Source organism: Orycteropus afer, unplaced genomic scaffold (assembly GCF_000298275.1).
Source record: "Orycteropus afer afer isolate SDZICR_OR568_19922 unplaced genomic scaffold, OryAfe1.0 scaffold00326, whole genome shotgun sequence".
Classification (NCBI taxonomy): domain Eukaryota; kingdom Metazoa; phylum Chordata; class Mammalia; order Tubulidentata; family Orycteropodidae; genus Orycteropus; species Orycteropus afer.
Window position 1 is genome coordinate 1760661 of NW_006921913.1, and position 18776 is coordinate 1779436.

The 18776-nt window shown below is 35.7% G+C and overlaps 1 protein-coding gene across 1 annotated transcript in view; it reads right to left on the reverse strand.

The window, feature by feature from the left end:
* The window catches only part of UCHL5 (ubiquitin C-terminal hydrolase L5), a 73580-nt gene that overhangs the window by 10005 nt on the left and 44799 nt on the right, over positions 1-18776 (reverse strand). Inside the window, exons 5-9 of the mRNA XM_007952161.2 lie at positions 18686-18747; positions 18186-18316; positions 16301-16364; positions 7320-7422; positions 6383-6496 (exon numbers count right to left, since the gene is read on the reverse strand). Coding sequence (XP_007950352.1) covers positions 6383-6496; positions 7320-7422; positions 16301-16364; positions 18186-18316; positions 18686-18747 — 474 coding nt within the window. The remainder of the gene's footprint in view (positions 1-6382; positions 6497-7319; positions 7423-16300; positions 16365-18185; positions 18317-18685; positions 18748-18776) is intronic.

Genomic DNA, 18776 nt, shown 5'->3' on the forward strand with positions numbered 1-18776 from the left:
ATAAATGGAAGAACATACCATGCTCGTGGACAGGAAGATTGAACACTGTGAAAATGTCAGTATGTCGAGTCAGTCCTGACTCATAGAGAACACCTCCTTGGATTTCCGAGGCAGTATCACTATGGAAAGGAGCTCTGGTAGCATAGTGCCTAAGGCACTTGACTGCTAACCAGAAGGCTGGCGGTTCAAACCCACCAGCCACTCCTCGGAAGTAAGGTTGGACATTCCTACTTCCGTAGTGATACTGCCTCGGAAACCCAAAGGAGGGGTCGCTATGAGTCGGGGCCGACTTGATGGCAAATAACAACAACAACAACATCACTATGGAAATGACTGCCCAACCTTCCTTCCAAGCAGTGGCTGATGGGTTTGAACAGCCAGCCTTCCAGTTAGCAGTCAAATGCCTTAGGCACTACACCACCAGAGCTCCTACCCAAAGCAATCTGTACATTCAATGCAATCTCAATCCAGATCCTTCCAACATTCTTTAAGGATATGGAAAAACTAATCATTCATTTTATTTGAAAAGGAAAGAGACCTAGAATAAGCAAAGCACTACTGAAGAAGAACAATAAAACAGGAGGTCTCACACTCCCAGATCTCAAAACCTAATATACAGCCACAGTGGTCAAAACTGCCTGGTATTGGTAAAATGACAGATACATAGACTAGTGGAATAGAGAACCCAGAAATAGATCCCTTGACCTATGGTCAGCTGATCTTTGACAAAGGGCTGAAATTTATTAAATGGGCAAGAGGTGGTCTCTTTAACAAATGGTGCTGGCAAAACTGGAGATCCATTTGCAGAAAAATGAAACAAGATCTGCACCTCACACCATACACAAAAACGAACTCCAGATGGATCAGACTTAAATGTGAAACCTAAAACTATAAAGTTCCTCAAGGAACAAATTGGGGCAAATTTAGGGGCCCTTATGTATGGCATCTGACTGCTAACCAGAAGGCTGGTGTTCAAACCCACCAGCCACTCCTTGGAAGGAAGACTAGGCACTCTACTTCCATAGAGATACTGCCCCAGAAACCCAAGGAGGGGTCGCTATGAGTCAAATCAACTTGACGGCAGTGAGTGATAAATAGCATATATAGACTATCAAGCATAACCCAAAATACACAAACAGCAGAAGATAAAACAGATGAATTGGACCTTCTAAAAATTAAATTTTTAGGTGCTTCCAAAGACTTCTCCAAAAGAGAACCTACAGATTGGGAAAAAATACTTGGCAATGACATATCTGACAAGGGATTTATCTCTAAAATTTATAGAAAACTCCAACACCTCAGTAACAAAAAGACAAATAATCCAATTTTAAAAATGGGCAGAAGACATGAATAGACACTTCATCAAAGAGGATATTCAGGCCAACAAGCACATGAAGAAATGTTTATGATCCTTAGCCATTAGAGAGATGCAAATCAAAACAACAATGAGATACCATCTTGCTCCAGCACTAGAAGCAAAGTTCAACGAGACAGAAAATAACACATGCTGGTAAGGATGTGGAGAGATTGGGACTCTCATACACTGCTGGTGGGACTGTCAGTGATACAACCACTGTGGAAAACAGTATGGCAATTCCTTAAAAAGTTAGAATTAGAAATACCATTTGACCCAGCAATCCCAATACTAGGGATATAGCCTAAAGAAGTAAAAGCCAGGACAAAAACAGATATAGGCACACCCATGTTCATTGCAGCACTATTTACAATTGCAAACAGATGGAAACAACCTAGGTACACATCAACAGAAGAATGGATAACCAAACTATGGTACATACACACAATGGAATACTATCCAAACCTAAAGAATAATACAGAATCTGCAAACCACCACATAACATTGATGAACTTGGAGGACATTATGCTGAATGAAATAAGTCAATCACAAAAGGATAAATATTGTATTAGTCAGCTATTGTGAAAAGTCAAGGAAAGGTTTACATATGGAAGGAAACTTTCTTTGTTGCTTACCAGGGTAGGGAAGGGAACACTACTAGATAGGTAGAAACAAGTATTGATTTGGGTGAAGGGAAGAGCAACGCATCAACTGTGAGTGGCACTGAGGAAGAGGAAGACACAGAGAGTACATGAGAGATACAGACAACAAAGATGAACCCGTTTGCACATACAGTATTGTGTTGTCAGTGGCAGTAAACATAGATCTATGGGTGGACAGATGGGTGGATAGGCTCAACGATCAGGCATGTCTATGCAGGGGGCAATGTGCCCATGACCATGTATAGGGTTGGCAGATGATGTTTCTACAAGTATATTTGTATGTTCTGTAAGAATTTCAGGTATATAGTAGAGCTGACAAGGGACAAATTTATGGTGACTTCCTGGCCACAGCCAGCTACCTGAAGGGAGTGAGTAGTTGCACCTAATGGGTCCCTTAGGACCATGTTCCCAGGGTACATCAAGCTCAACTGGCATAACATACTACACAAAAACACTGTTCCACATTCTACTTTGGCAAGTAGCAACTGGAATTCTAAAAGCTTGTAAGCGGCCATCTAGATGCAACAATGTATCTCCCTTCGACCAGAACAAGTAAGAATGACAAAACCAAAACCGCCCGGAAACAATTAGTCCAAGGGACTGACAGACCATGTGATCCTCAGACTACATGACAGTAAGACCAGAAGTAGATGGCGCCCAGCTACAACTGCCAACCACTCGGAAGGGGATCTGTGTAGAAGATTCTTGATAGAGAGGGAGAACAATGTGGAACAAAACTTAAAATCATTGAACAAAAAAAAAAAGAGCAGGCTTGCTGGTCTGATATAGCCTGGTGAAACCCCTGAGACTATGGCCTTTAGCTGCCTTTCAGGTCTGAAACACCTGTGGAAACTCACTCTTGTGACTTCCAGCCAAATAAAAGACCAGTATAAGGGCTGAATGTTTACATTAGGTAGATAAATTCCTTGGAGAGAAGTGTATCTCCCAATTATGGGAGAACAGAAGGGCAATGTATACACAGGAAGACCACTTGAGGGGGCAAGAATGCATGAGAGGGAAGGACACAGGGAAAAGGTAACTGTGGGGAAGAAGTGGGAAGACAGCTACTACCTGGTGGGTAACTGCAGTCAATATCATGAGACAAAATGTGTATGAACTGCTGTATGAAAAATGAAATTGCTCTGTAAAGTTTCACTCAAATCACAATAAAAATTTTAAAAAAAGAGAGATTCAGTTCCCATAGTAAATAGAGTAATATAATTAAGCACACAGACAAGAGTGTTTTGGATTTGACTTCCCAGCTTCAGCTTAAACAGAGGCTTTTAAAAGCACAATCTAAGATTACTTATAAATACCATATGAAAGCAAACGTAAGAAGGCCTATATGATAATATTAATATTCTTGCTACACCTATGCAAATAATCAGAGCAACCCTAATAAGGCCAGCTTTATTTTGTAACCAAGAGTAATAGTTATTTGACATTAATTTTGATCAAAAAAGAGGAGACTGTAGGGAAAAACAGGTGATTCAGTGGAAAACAATGGATGTTAAGAGCAAGCCATTCTAAATTTAGTGAGTTCAGCCTTTCATAGCCACTGAGCTACTTTATACCACTGTTAAGATATACAGAAGTGAGAGCAATGGAAAATAATTCTTATGTAAAGACATACAGAATACTCCTAAATAATTCTTGTCTATAGACATGCAAATAATATTGTTTGACAGAAGTTCGATTGACTTCATTTTTTCCCTTGGGGGGGGACAGCTTCTTTGAACAATAACACCAAGGAGGTGTGCAGTCCTTGGAACAATCAACATTCGGGATCAAAAGGGCAGCATTTGCCTAACAACAAAGTTTAGAAGGCAGAAAACAGATAGGAAAGGAGGAGGAATGGAAACCAGAAACAAAGGAAGGAAGTGGGATGAATGATGTTACACTGTAGGGATTGCAATCAATAGTATGTAAAAAAGATGTATGACTTGTTGAATGTAAAACTGATTTGCTCTGTAAACTTTCACCCAAATCACAACACAAAGATGGAGAAAAAAAAAAAATAGCTTCCATCTATTTGTATATTCATTTCAATATTCCTTTACTTCATATAAATTGGTGTTTCTTTGACTTCTCCTTAAACTGGTTGTAACATATTACTGGCTCCTTCAGTTAATCAATGAATTAAATAAAATCTTAACATTTTTACCTTTTTTTTTTAAAACCAAAAAAAAAAAAAAAGGAATTCCCAAATTGTGTAGCACACAAAGATTCTGAGAACTTTGTGTTTTATTTTGGGCAGATATTAAAAAACAATTTATTATATAATAAACTAGCAAAAGAATACATATACGGTGAGCAGTTTTTTAATATGATGTTAAATAGAACATGAACATTAAAACTTTCATCTGCTACTTTCCTTTGTCCATGACCTTGGTTGGCCTTTCCCTGTCCCTTTCCCTCTGTCTGAAATGCTCTTTGCCTGCTTGTCCCCACCACTCCACCTGAAGAAATCCTACCAGTCCAAGGTCCATTTTTTTTTTTTATTTAACAATAGTGTATTGACTGCTAAGCATGTTATAAAGCACTACGGTGATACTGTGTTGAGCAATAAAAAAGAATAATTCTTGCCTTGAAATTAGCTCTAAAGGAATAAAATTTCTTTTTTCACTGTAACACACAACAACATAAGTACATCATACAAAAGTATGTACAAAAAGTCATACAAAATTCAAAATTCTCTCCATTCTTTTCACCTGCAATGAAAAAAGGCTTACAGATAAATTACAAGTGAAGGAAAACCACATTATTAAAGATAACTTTGATTTTTTTTAATCTTTGTTTCCAAATCTATAAATGTGTGATATAATTAAGCAAAATTAAATCAAAATTATAAAATAAACTCAAAATTATTTGAAAAGTAAAACAAATTAACCTAATTGTATATCAAGCTGATAATATAATCACACAGAGAAAATTTTTTCAAGTATATTTAAAACACAGTAATTTGACTGTACATCAAAAATAGGATATATCCTAAGGAAAAAGTAAGTCAGAAAAACTTGCCCGTAATTATACTGTTACTGGTATACTATTGGTATTGTAGGAGCTCTGGTAGCGTAGTGCCTAAGACACTTGACTGCTAACCAGAAGGCTGGCGGTTCAAACCCACCAGCCACTCCTCAAAAGGAAGGTTGGGCAATCTACTTCCGTAGAAATACTGCCTTGGAAACCCAAGGTGGGGTTCGTTATGAGTTGGGTCCGACTCAACGACACATAACAACAACAACTGGTATTGTTTTTTGAACAGACACACACATATAACATAGCATAAAGCAAATAAGTAATTAATTATGTTAATGTTGTTAGGAACCAAGATTTTCAGCTTAAGAGACACAAATACTTCAACTGTAAAGCCCTTTAATACTATTTGAACTGCAAATATTAATACAAATTCACATTTTCTCTATAAAACAAACAAAAATGAATCTCTTAGTTCCAAAAAGGCTTAGAAACAATGACCAATCAGCAGCACTTGGCATCCTGAGTATCACAGTGATTTCTATATAAATGGCTGGTCCCAAGTCTAAGGTAGGAAATGTGCAAGATGAGCCTGAAACATGTCACATAAGAAAGCAAAGAAGCTATCAAAGCCAATGGGGTCATAACAAAAGGACTCAGAAGACAACCCAGTTTCCCAATGACCAAAGATGGGAAAATTTGAAAATTAATAAGAAATGCAGTGAATGGAAGCATCAAATAGGTTGAAGATTTTTCTTTGTAGTAATACAGGCAATCCTCAGGTTACGAACGTATGTACAACTCATAGTTTCAAACCAACCCCTATAAAGCCTATTATACTAAAAATTGTATATTAAACATAAAATATAAAATTTTATATTATATTAAAAATTCAAGGTACATACATTCGTTTATAATAACAAATAGGCACTACTCTGTGACACACATCAAAACATTATAATTATTTTTACTGTATTTTTATGTTAAAGATGTTTTAGTGCATCTGGAAGTGTTTCTTTAATGTTGTTTTGCATAGAAAACATTATGCACATTATATTTTATACATATTATATACCATATACTAAGACAAGCATCTGACTAACTGACAAAGATATGAACCATACCAAAGTGTTCCAACTTACACACAAATATGACTTAAACTTAAGGACAGAACACATTCATTATCTGGGGAATTCCCATACTTAAAAAACCTAAAAAAAAAAAAAAGAAATCTCACTAGTTACCATTGTAGACTGCCAGAGAATCAACTCATTATTCCGAAAATTATACATGATGGAGGAAAAACAATCAAGCATTAAACATATCTTTTTGTCAAAACACCTCGCTCTGTATTAAAATATTACATGAATAAATTTTTAAAATAACATACCTTATATCTTTTTAATTTTTGTACTTCTTCTTCAATAAGCATCTGATTTTTGGCAACTTCTGACTGAATAGCACTTAACATATTATTACCCTGATCTGTATCCATGGGTTCCTCCTTAGGGAGAAAAAAAAGATAGCACACCCTAATGACTGAGGCTTAGGTCTGGAATATTTTAAATAATGAACAGTATTAATATATTCAAATTTCTACTCTTAATATTGGTGACAGAGTATCAGCCTAATGATATTAACATTAAAGGATTAAAACATTAAATGGTTACTGCAATATTTCTATGTTCTATAATAATACATATGAATATTCACCTAAAAACAACCTCTATTGTAATCTCCTATACTGCTATAATCTCCCAGTCAGCTGCAAAATAAATTTCCTTAAACACATTCTTAAGAAATTATAACCAAAGGTGTATCAAAAAGATCTTTATTACTAATTCTTTTCTCCAACCATATTTACTATAGGAAAATATTCAATTATAAAGACTAGTAAATAAATATATGTGAATCTAATCGTACTCAACAAATTACTGGAAAAATATACTAAGCTATTTAACTGTATAATGAAGGCACAGTAAAGAGTTAACACAGTTATTAACTGATAACTTACCGTGTCAGTCAGAGTTTAACAAAGTTTTTAAATGTATTATCTCATTTAATCCTCACAACAGCCTTTTAGGTAAATTCTATTTTCCCCATTCCACATGAAGAAATTGAGATATAGCAAAATATACTCAAATGTATAAATCTACTAAGTGCCAGAGCCAGAAACTAAATCTAGGCATTTAGTTCTAAATGCCTATAAAATGCCTAAAGTCTATAAAATGCCACTCAGGACACTTGATTAAATCTATACTTAAAAAAAAACTTTTCTGAGAGAATAACTGAGCTAGAACTTTCTACTTAAAAGCACAGCCACAAACCTCTGCAAGTTGTCTTTGTAACTCTGCTATCTTCTGTTCATATATCATTTTTCTGTCAGACACAATGGCCATTAAGTTAAATCGAATTTCCCCTTCACTGTATCTAAAAAGAAAAGTTATTTTAAAGTTTACTATAATAAAGAACTGTGAAACTATTTACAGTTAAGTGACTCTATTGTGATATGCCATAATCCTCTGGGGTAAACAAAAATGTATCAATTGGCTAACATTAGAAACTGACATTTTTAACCACTTTTCCTATTTGATAGAATATAAGAATAGGAAAAAAACTAGCTACATTTCCTCAATCACAAATATCTTAAAATGCTCTAAAATAATGTTAATTTTTGTTAAAACATTTAAAATATTTTTTTCACCAGTTTCCCTATATTTATAAAAAATATGTAACTGTCATTTAATTAAGCTCTCAAAATCACAGTGAAACAGAGTCCACATTCATTGTACTAATCATAATGGCACCTTCATGGAAGTTAATTATACTCCTTATTATATACTTTTTTCCAAGTCTTGATTAATTTCTATTTTTATTAATAATGCTTTTTGCTATGGGTGATTATAACCTGCTATAAAACTTCTGAATACTATCTAATTTTCACTTCTCTGGTATCAACGAACGCAATTCATAGCATAAGTTTGTTTATGATAAGAGACTGACATTTTAAAAATAACCCATAACTTTACGTAATGTCATTTAGTCAAGAAAATGTAAGCAATTTCTGTATTAGTTCACCTCACCCCTAGGAGTTCCTCATACTTGGTTCAAGTAATTGGAAGAATTATAACTATAAATTATAGTACTTTGTACTATGTAAAAATGTTGTTTTAAAAATTCTACTATATTTCCCTATTCTTCCCATTAAGTACAATGAAAAACCCTGGACATATACTCTTGCAATTTTATAAATAAAATCCTTGACACCTTCAATATTTTGTTTATCAAGAGAGTGTTTATTATACATTAATGTGATATATAATATACAAAACCAAAACCAAACCAAACACAGTGCCATCGAGTCAAATCCAACTCATAGCAACCCCTCCTTGGGTTTCCAAGGCAGTATCCCTACGGAAGTAGATTGCCCAACCTTCCTTCCGAGGAGTGGGTGATGGTTTGTACCACCAGCCTTCTGGTTAGCACTCAAATACCTTAGGCACTAAGCCACCAGAGCTCCTATATAATATACAATATATTATATATATTTGTTGTTGCTAGATGCTGTTGAATCAGTTCTGACTCATATAGACCCTATGTACAACAAAACTAAACATTGTCAGGTCCTGTGCCATCTTCACAATCATTGACATGTTTGAGGTCATTACTGCAGCCAGTGTCAATCCATCCTATTGAGAGTCTTCCTCTTTTTCACTGACCCTCTACTTTACCAAGCACAACGTCCACCAGGTACTGGTCCTTCCTGATAATTTGTCCAAAGTATGTGAGATGAAGTCTCACAATTCTCGCTAATAAGGAGCATTCTGGCTGTACTTCTTCCATGACAGATTTGTTCATTCTTCTGGAAATCCACAGTACATTCAATATTCTTTGCCAACACCATAAATCAAGTGCGACACTTTAGTCTTCCTTATTCACTGTCCAGCTTTTACATACATGTGAAGCAGCTGAAAATACCATGGCTTGGGTCAGTCACACCTTACTTAGTCTTCAAAGTAACACCTTTGCTTTTTAACACTTTAAAGGGGTCTTTTGCAACAGATTTGCCCAATGAAGTACTCGTTTGCTTTCTTGACTGATGCCTCCATGAGTGTTGATTGTGGATTCAAGTAAAATAAAATCCTTGACAACTTCAATATTTTCTGTTTATCATGACAGCGCTTACTATGTATTACAAAATATATTTAGAGAGAGAGTGACTCTAAAAAACAGACAAGCAGAGGAGCTCATGACCCAAGGAATGTCAAAGTGGTAAATTGTCAGGGTTGTCTTTATGCCTCATACATCCCACACATGGAGCTGAAGAAGCCAGCAACCCAGAACTGCCAATGAATGCAGACCAAAAAAAAAGAAAAAAGCACCAACAGAAGCCTAAGAACTAGGAAAGGGACAACTCACAAGATAGAAAACTTTTAGACAATAACCACTATGCTGTGCCAAACATGACAGGAAAAAAAAAAAAAAAAGTGACCCATATCAACAAAGGCTGTATGGGAAGCCTAGATTTCCACAACAGGCTGTAAAAGGTACCTCAATTACCCATCCACGGTTCATAGTAGGGAGCTGACACTTTCATCTTTGCCAGGTAGTAATAATGACACCCCCTCTGTGGTACAAGAGGGAAGTGGGAAGCCAAAGTGGGAAGCCAAAGCTGTCGCTACCATCCTACAGTAACAAGGTCTCCTCTACTCATTGTCAATGGAGGCTATGTGGAAGGCAGTAAGGAGATATTCCTACTGCCCCAGCCGGGGGGGAGGGGGGAGTACCAGAGGAGACCTAGTGGGAAGGTAGAACTTTCACCCCTGCACAGCAGCAATGAGGAACCTTCTCTATGCCAGGTGTCAATGGAGGCTGAATAGGGAGCCTGAACTTTACTCCCACTAGGCAGTAATAGGACAGCGCCTCCTATTTCCACTGCTGGAGTGGAATCCATAGAAATCAAGAAGTTTTAGATAAGATCCAAAGTCTCATAACATAATAATCAAAATGCCCTGGTTTCAATCAATAATCACTAATCATATTAAAAACCATGAAAATCTTAATTTTAATGAAAATGTTATTCAATAAATGCCAACACTAAGATAACAGAATTACGACAAAGATTTTAAGATAGCATCATAAAAACGCTTCGATTATGAACATAAATGAAAAAAATAGAAAGCCTCAGCAAAAAAACAGAAGATAAAAACCAAATGGAAACTCTGAAAGTGAAATATACAACAAACAAAATATAACACTTAATGGATGGGTTCAACAACAGAATAGAGAGGAAAGAAAACAATCAATGAACTGGAAGACAGATTAGAAACCTGTGGTCTGAATGGACAGAGGAGAGAAAATCAACTGGGAGAGGGGTTGAATAGAGCCGTAGGGGCCCAAAATGAGAAAATCAAACTGACTGCCGTGGAGTAGATACCAACTCCTAGTGACACCTCCTTGGGTTTCTGAGGAGGTATCTTTACCCAAGTAGATTGCCCAGTCTTCCTTCCAAGTAGTGGTTGGTGGTTTGAACCACCAGTCTTCTGGTTAGCAGTCAAATGCCTTTGATACTACACCACCAGAGCGCCCAGTGGGACTAAAACAAAAGCTTTGACATCGATATCTAACAAGAGAAGAGAAAGAGAAAAAGTTGAAAAGGTACTCAAATAATAGCAAAACTTCCCAAATTTAAAAACATAAACTTACAGATTCAAGAACTGGGCAAATTTCAAACAGAATAGAAATAAAGAAAGCCACACCAAGACACACTGTAAACATCTGGAAACTAAAGATGGAAAAAATCTTGAAAGCAGTAAGAGACAGGCAACTAGTATCCTTCGAAGGTAAAAACAATTTGAATGATAATAGTTCTCATGAGAAACTATGGAAGCAAGAAGGGAGTGGCACAACTTTGTAAAAGTGCGAAATTAAAAGACTGTCAACTCAGAAGTCTATAACCAGTGACAATACCCTTCAGAAATGAAAGGGAAATCAAGACATTCTCAGATGAAGGAAAATTAAGAGAATCTCATCAGAAGACCTACCCTAAAAGAACAGCTAAAGAAGTTCTAGAAACAGAAAGGAAATGATAAAAGGAATTCTAGAACCTCAGGAAGAAAGAAAAAAACAATGAAAAGAGGAAAAACATGGTAAATACATTATTCATCTTCCCTTGCATTTTCTAAATGATGTTTAATGGTTGAAGTGAAAAATATAACACTATCTCATGTTGTCCTAAATGATGTAAAATAATTATTTAAAGCAATCATAAAAACAGAGGGAGGTAAAGTATGGAAAGGAAGGTATGGTTTCTACATTTCACTCTAATTGGTAAAATGTTGGCAGTAGTAGAATGCAATAAGTTAAAGAAACTACTAAAAAAGCTGTATAGGAAATAAACTCAAAAAAAAAGGCTAGGCAGGTAACACATTAAAAAACACTATGGATAAAACAGAAAGTTCTAAAAAAAAGTTCAAATAACCCACAGGAAGGCAGGAAAAAGAAAGCAGAGAAACAAAAATCAGAGGAAAAAAATACCAGACTTAGCTATTACACAGAAATAATTACATTAAATATACATTTAATTTCACATATAATCATATATATCACATATATATGTATATAAACATATACAAATGTAAATGGTATAAATATACAAAAAACAGAGATTGGCAGAATGGATTAGAAAACATGATCCAATATATTCTGCCTATAAGAAACTCATTTCAAATATAATGATATAGGTAGGTTGAAAGTAAAAGGATGAAAAAGATGCATTATACATACATTAATCAAAGCAAAGCAAATTATCAGGTTTACAAAGATTCATGGAAAGAATTAGTCCTAGTGACTGGTACACCACACGATCTGTAGCCTATACAACTGTAAGACCAGAAGAACTAGATGGTGCCCAGCTACCACTGTCCACCACTCGGAGAGGGGTCAGTGTAGGAGATCTTGGATAGAGAGGGAGAACAATGTGGAACAAAACTCAGAATCATTTGGGAAAAAAAGGGGGGGAGGGGACCAGGTTTGCTAGTTTGATAGAACCTGGTGGAACCACTGAGACTATGGCCCCTAGCTGCCCTTCAGGCCTGGAATTGAACCCACACCTGTGGCTTCCAGTCAAACAAAAGAAAGTCATATGAGGTGAATATTTACCTGATGTAGATAAACTCCCTGGAGAGAACAATCATGAGAGAAAGAAGGGCTGTTTATGCTGCACAGGGAGACAGCTCAGGGGACAGGAATGCATGGACGGATAGACACAGGAAAGAGGTAACCATCGGGAGGAAGTGGGAGGGGAGCTGTTGCATTGTGGTAAATTATAGTCAATGTCATAAGACAAAGTGTATGTGAACTGCTGTATGGAAAGTGAATTTTCTCTGTAAATTTTCACAATTAAAAAAAAAATAGTTATCCACTTTAGATAAATTAAAATTCAAAAAACATTTACAGAGACAGACAGGGACATCACATAATGATAAAAGGATCAATTAACCAAGAAGACATAGCCATCACAAAAATGTATGCAGCAAACAACAGCAAAATATATGAAACAAAAACTGATAAAACTGAGAGGAGAAATAAATTCAGAACTACCCCTATTGGCAAATGACATGACTGTCTATTTAAAAAATGCCAAGGAATCTACCAGAAAACTCCTAAAGCTAGTGAACAAGTTCAGCAAGGACAAAGGATGTTAAGATAAAGGAGTGGGGGAGAGTGAATCGTATTTCTATATACTAGCAACAATCAAAGCTGAAATTGAAAATGCAATGCCATTTGTAACACTCAAAAAAAATATGAAGTGCTTGGATGTAAACCTGACAAAACATGAATAGGACATGTATATTGAAAACTATAAAATGCTGATGAAAGAAATCAAGGAGTATCATAAGCAAATAAAGGGAAAAATCATACTCATGGATTGGGAGACTCAACATGGTAAAGGTGTAAATTCTGCCCAAATCGATATAAAGATTTAAGGCTATTCTATCAAAATTCCAGTGAGATTTGTTACAGATAAAAACAATTTATACTAAAATTTATGTGGAAAGCCTGAGAAACTAGCAGAGCTAAAACAATTTTGAAAAAAAGAGTAAGTAGAAAGAATCAGTGTACTGATTTCAAGACTTAACCAACAGTAATTAAGCTTGTGTAGTATTGACAGAGGGAAAGACACAGATCAATGGAACAGAATTATAAATTTAGAAAACAATCCACACAAATATGCCCAACTGACTTTGTACTGAGTAAAAGAGCAGTTCAGTGGAGGAAAAATAGTCCTTTCAAATTATGCTAAAGTAATCAGATGTACATAAGCAAAAAATGAAACTTGAAATCAACTCCACACCTTATACAAAAATTAACTCAAAAGGGATCAAAAACTTAAATGTAAAAAGCTATACTATGAACCTTTTAGGAAAAAAATATAAGAATATCTTCAGTATCTAAGGGGTAGGCAAAGAAATCTTAGACTTGACAATAAAAACACAAATTATAGAGGGAAAACTGATAAACTGAACTTCACCAGGATTAAGAACTTCTGCTCTATGGAAAATCATGTTGGGAGAAAAGGGCATAGGCTATAGATGAGGCAGCATGCAGATGGAAATACTTTAATGCAATGAAACTAATACCTAGAATATATAAAGAAGTTCAGAGCTCAACAGTTAAAAAAAAAAAAAAAAAACTAAACAGGAAATGAGCAAAAGACATAAAAGATGTTCAACATCACTAGCCATTGTTGTTTTTACCTGCTATTGAATTGGTTCCAACTCATAGTGACCCTGTGTACAACAAAATGAAACACTGCCCTGTCCTGCACCATCGTCACAATCCTTGCTATGCTTAAGCACATCATTGCAGCCACTGTGTCAACTCATGTCATTGAGGAGTTTCTCCTGTTTTGCTGACACTTGACCTCACCAAGCATGGTATCTTGCAGGGAATGGTCTCTTCTGACAACATGACCAAAGTAGGTGAAACAAAGTCTGACCATTCTTACTTCTAAGGACCATTCCAGCTGCAGTTCTTCCAGGACAGATTTGTTAGTTTTTCTGGCAGTTGACAGTATTTTTGGCATTCTTCGCCAACTGCATAATTCGAGGTACAACCCTTCTTTGATCTTCCTTATTCATTGTCCAGCTTTCACATGCATATGAAGTTAATGAAAATACCATGGCTTGGGTTGGGCACACCTTAAGCCTTCAAAGTGACATCCTTGCTTCTTAACAATTTAAAGAAGTCTTTTGCAGCAGATTTGCCCAGTGCAGCACAATGTCTGACTTCTTGACTGCTGCTTCCATGGGTGCTGATTGTGGATCCAAGTAAAATGAAATCCCTGACAATTTCAATCTTTTCTCCATTTATCATGTTGTTGTTACTGGTCCAGTTGTGAGGATTTTTGTTTTCTTAATCCTGAGATGTAATCCATATTGAAAACTGTAGTCCATTAAGTGCTTCAAGTCATTTTCACTTCCAGCAAGCAAAATTGGGTCATACGCATTATCGCAGATTGTTAGTAAGTCTTCCTCTGATCCTGATGCCATGTTCTTCTTTGTACAGTCCAGCTTTTTGGATTATTTGCTCAGTGTACAGACTGAGTAAGTTTGGTGAAAGGATATAATCCGGACGCACACCTTTCTTGATATTAAAGCATGCAGTGTCCCCTTGTTCTATTTGAAAGGCAGAATGGCCATTAAGCCCACTGCCATTGAGTTGATTCTGATTCAAAGCTACTACCCTCATTGGGTTTCTAAGGCAATAAATCTTTACAGAAATAGATTGCCCCATCTTCCTTCCACAGAGCAGCTAGTGGGTTTGAACCACCACCCTCTGGTTAGCAGTCAGATGCTTCAGGCACTACACCACCAGAGCTGTTTATTACGCCATTCCAAAAAAAAAACCAAAACCATTGCTGTGGCGTCAATTCCTGGGTTTCCGAGGTTGTAAATCTTTACAGATGTAGATTGCCCGTCTTCCTTCTGTGGAGTGGCGGTGGGTTTGAACTGCCAACCTTCTGGTTAGCAGTCAAATGTCTCAGGCACTGTGCCACCAGAGCTCCTTATCAGGCCATTCCAAACTCACTGCCATTGAGTCAGATCTGACTCATAGCAACCCCTCCTTGGGTTTCCAAGGTGGTATCACTATGCAAGTAGATTGCCCAACCTTCCTTCTGAGGAGTGGCTGGTGGGTTTGAACCACCAGCCTTCTGGTGAGCAGTCAAATACCTTAGGCACTACACTACCAGAGCTCCTTATTAGGCCATTAGGGAGATGCAAATTGAAACTATACTGAAGTATTACTACACACCTCTCAGAATGATTGAAGTAAAAAACAGTGACAACACCAGATGTCAGCAAAGACGCAGAAAAACAGGGTCACTCATACACGGTTCACTGGAATGTAAAATGGTACTGTCACTCTGGAAAAAATTGGCAGTTTCTTAAAAAACTAAACATCCATCTACCATATGACCCAGCAAAAGCACTTCTGGGTATTGTTCCCAAAGAAATAAAAACTTACAGTCACAGAAAATTCTGCAAACAAAGATTTATACCAGCTTTTATGTATAATACCCAGAAAATAAAAACTACCAGATATCTTTCAACAGATGAATGGTTGAACAAACTGTGGCACATGTACACCATGGAACATGATCCATCAATAAAAGGAATGAACTGTTGATACACGCAAACAATCTGGATGAAAATGTCAATCCCAAAGATTATACACTGTTGAGATCCCATTTATATAAACATTTTTTGACAAAAACTATAGAACTAGAAAACAGATTAGTCATTGTCAGGGATTAAGGATAAAAGAGGCAGTAATAATAGGGAAGGGGGTATTGCTATGGAGGATAATTGTGATAATGGCATTCTTCTGTAGATTGATCATATCAACATCCTGGTTGTGATATTGCACTATATAGCTTTCCAAGATATTGCTACTGCAGAAAATTCGGCATAGGTTACACAGGATCTCCCTGTATTATTTCTTACAACTACAGGCGACTACATAATACCACAAACTAAAAAGTTTAATTAAAAATAGATGCTAAAAAAACTCTACAAACTACCTGTACAAATATCTAACACAATGGAGATCTACATGTTTAACTTCTCTAAAAACAAGATGTCCTATTATTAAAATTTAGAGATTTTTCTGAAATACAAATGTATTATTCCTGAACACATTACTCCAATCAAAATATGTCAATAAGCATTGCTTAAAAAAGAATAAAGTATTAAAATACTTAAAAAACAGAATGTTATGCCAATGAAGTTAGTTGAGCATTTACTTTTGTATTCTTTTTTCTATAACTGGCCTCACTGCGCTGATCCAGTCATCTTGATTGCATGCCCCTAGAAAGAAATTTAAAAGCATTTAAATAAAAATAAGAAAAATAAATGTTGACAGTACCTCAATAGTTTGGCACAAAATATCTCTTTCTACAAATATTTTAGCAAATTCAGAACAGGAAAAAAATCATGTTAGCATAACTATGTTAAGCTTCAATTCTAATTCTGTTGGTATTGGTGAAGGACAAGAATATTATCATAAACTGCATTACCACTTAGTAGATGATGAAAAAATGTTTGAGAGAGTAATGGCTTAGTGGGTTATCTCAATTAAACTTACAAATCTATGAAATAATAACTACCTTCATTTTACAAATGATGAAACTGAGGACTGAGAAGAACTACCTACATCTTAGCAGCAAAATAAGTATTCAACCTTTATCTGTCTGATTCCCACCTTCATAATTATAAAATAAAAAACTGAAATCCATGTGTGAGGCAAAACTGATTTTAGCCCATGTTTTAACCCCCTCCTATTTTTTAACCATAAATTTTAGTACAGCCATCAACTATACAGAAAAACGGGCTGTTCTTTTTTTCTTTAATTCCTTTATATTTGATATTTCTGGTAGTGTAATGCCTAAGGCATTTGACTGCTAACCAGAAGGCTGGCGGTTCAAACCCACTGGCCACTCCTCAGATGGAAGACTGGGCAATCTATTTCCATAGTGATATCGCTTAGGAAACCCAAGGAAGGGTTGCTATGAGTCAGATCTGACTCAACTGCAATGAGTTTGTTTGTTTGTTTTTTAATGAAAAGAAAATGGCTGACCAGATAGAAACTAACAAAGGAAATGTAGAGTTCAAATCAACCAGCATACTAAGGAAAACCAGCTTCTACAGGACTGAATGAACATTCTTCTAATTTTCTTTGACACAGAAAAATAATTGTTAATATAGGGGTAACATGTAAATCTGCATTAGATAAGCAACTGTATCGGCTTACTATGTGAGGCACAGACAAATAGTAGAAAGAAAATGAATCTATGTTAAATTTTTTTTAAATCTAGATGCTTAAAGTTCTATGAACAGCATATAACAACATTAGATGCAATTAAAACAAGTTTTGTACAACTTAAAAACAAACCTTATTTAAAAATAAGAAAACTTATTGAGGTCAAAAGAAGGAGTTAAAATTCTTCTGTGTGCCTATTATTTCAGAACTATGTCAGAACCACAGCCTCAACCTTGACAGTCATTTATTATTTGCTGAAGGTAAGAGACAGGGTATAAAATAATAAATAGAATAAATCTGCCCTTTGGCAAAAAGGACAGCACATGGGACACTATCTAAATAAAAACTCTGAAGCAAAATATTTTTGTAGACAATTAGATTTTTAAGCACTGAATTAACATGAGTCTAAATGATCTAATTCCTACAAAGAAATATTTTAATACAATATGATAAGAAGAAATGCTTGATATCTGTTATCAATAGGTTAAAAAAATCACAAGAATATCTTTTAAGTTCATTAAAAGTGAGTAGTTTTTAAAAGTTAACTGGAAAAAAATATGTATATTATATAATCTATGGGCTGAATAAATATTTTTATCTTAGAAAAACATTAATGGTCCCATTTCAATTACCATAATCAACATGCCCTTCTCATATGTTATTGCACTATATATATAGTACTGAAGGCTTAAGGCCTTCATGATATACACCACCTCAGTCACTTTCCCTCTAAAATTTAAGGACCACTGTGACTAAAATGAAGGTGAACACTCAATTTTTTTCTTATTTATCCAGAGTGAAATAACAGGACACCCTATAAATTGTTAGATATTAAATTTATTTCATGAGCAGCAGAGGAATGACATTACCTAAATCTATTGGTCCTTCTCTTAATCCATCTAATTCATATAGCCTCCCATTAACAGGAACATAACTGACAAAGTGAAAAGCATCTTCTTCTTTTGCTGACGTTTTTGCATCAAATTCAAACATTTGCTGTCTACAGTGAAGAGAAAAACAGTGAGAAACAGAGAATCAAAGAAAATGAACAGTATTAGTTGTTGCTATGGACTCAAGGCAATCCAATGCACAAAAGGATCAGACCGTTGTGATCTACAGAATGTTCACTTCTGATATCTGTAAGTAGATCACCAGGCCTTTCTTCCTAGTTTGACTTATTCTGGAAGCTCCACTGAAACATATTCAGTATCATAGCAATGCATGAGCCTCTACTGACAGAAGGGTGATGGCTACAAGTTAGGTGCACCGTCCAGGAATCAAACCTGGGTCTCCTACTTGGAAGGGGTGAATTCTACCACTGAACCATCATTGTCCCAAACAGTATTTATTTAATGTAATGTCTCTTTACCTGGCAAAACTGTTGTGAACTTGTCGAATCACATCTGAATTGCTCAACGCCAAACCTTTCATCTACAGTAATTAAAAAAAAAATAGACATA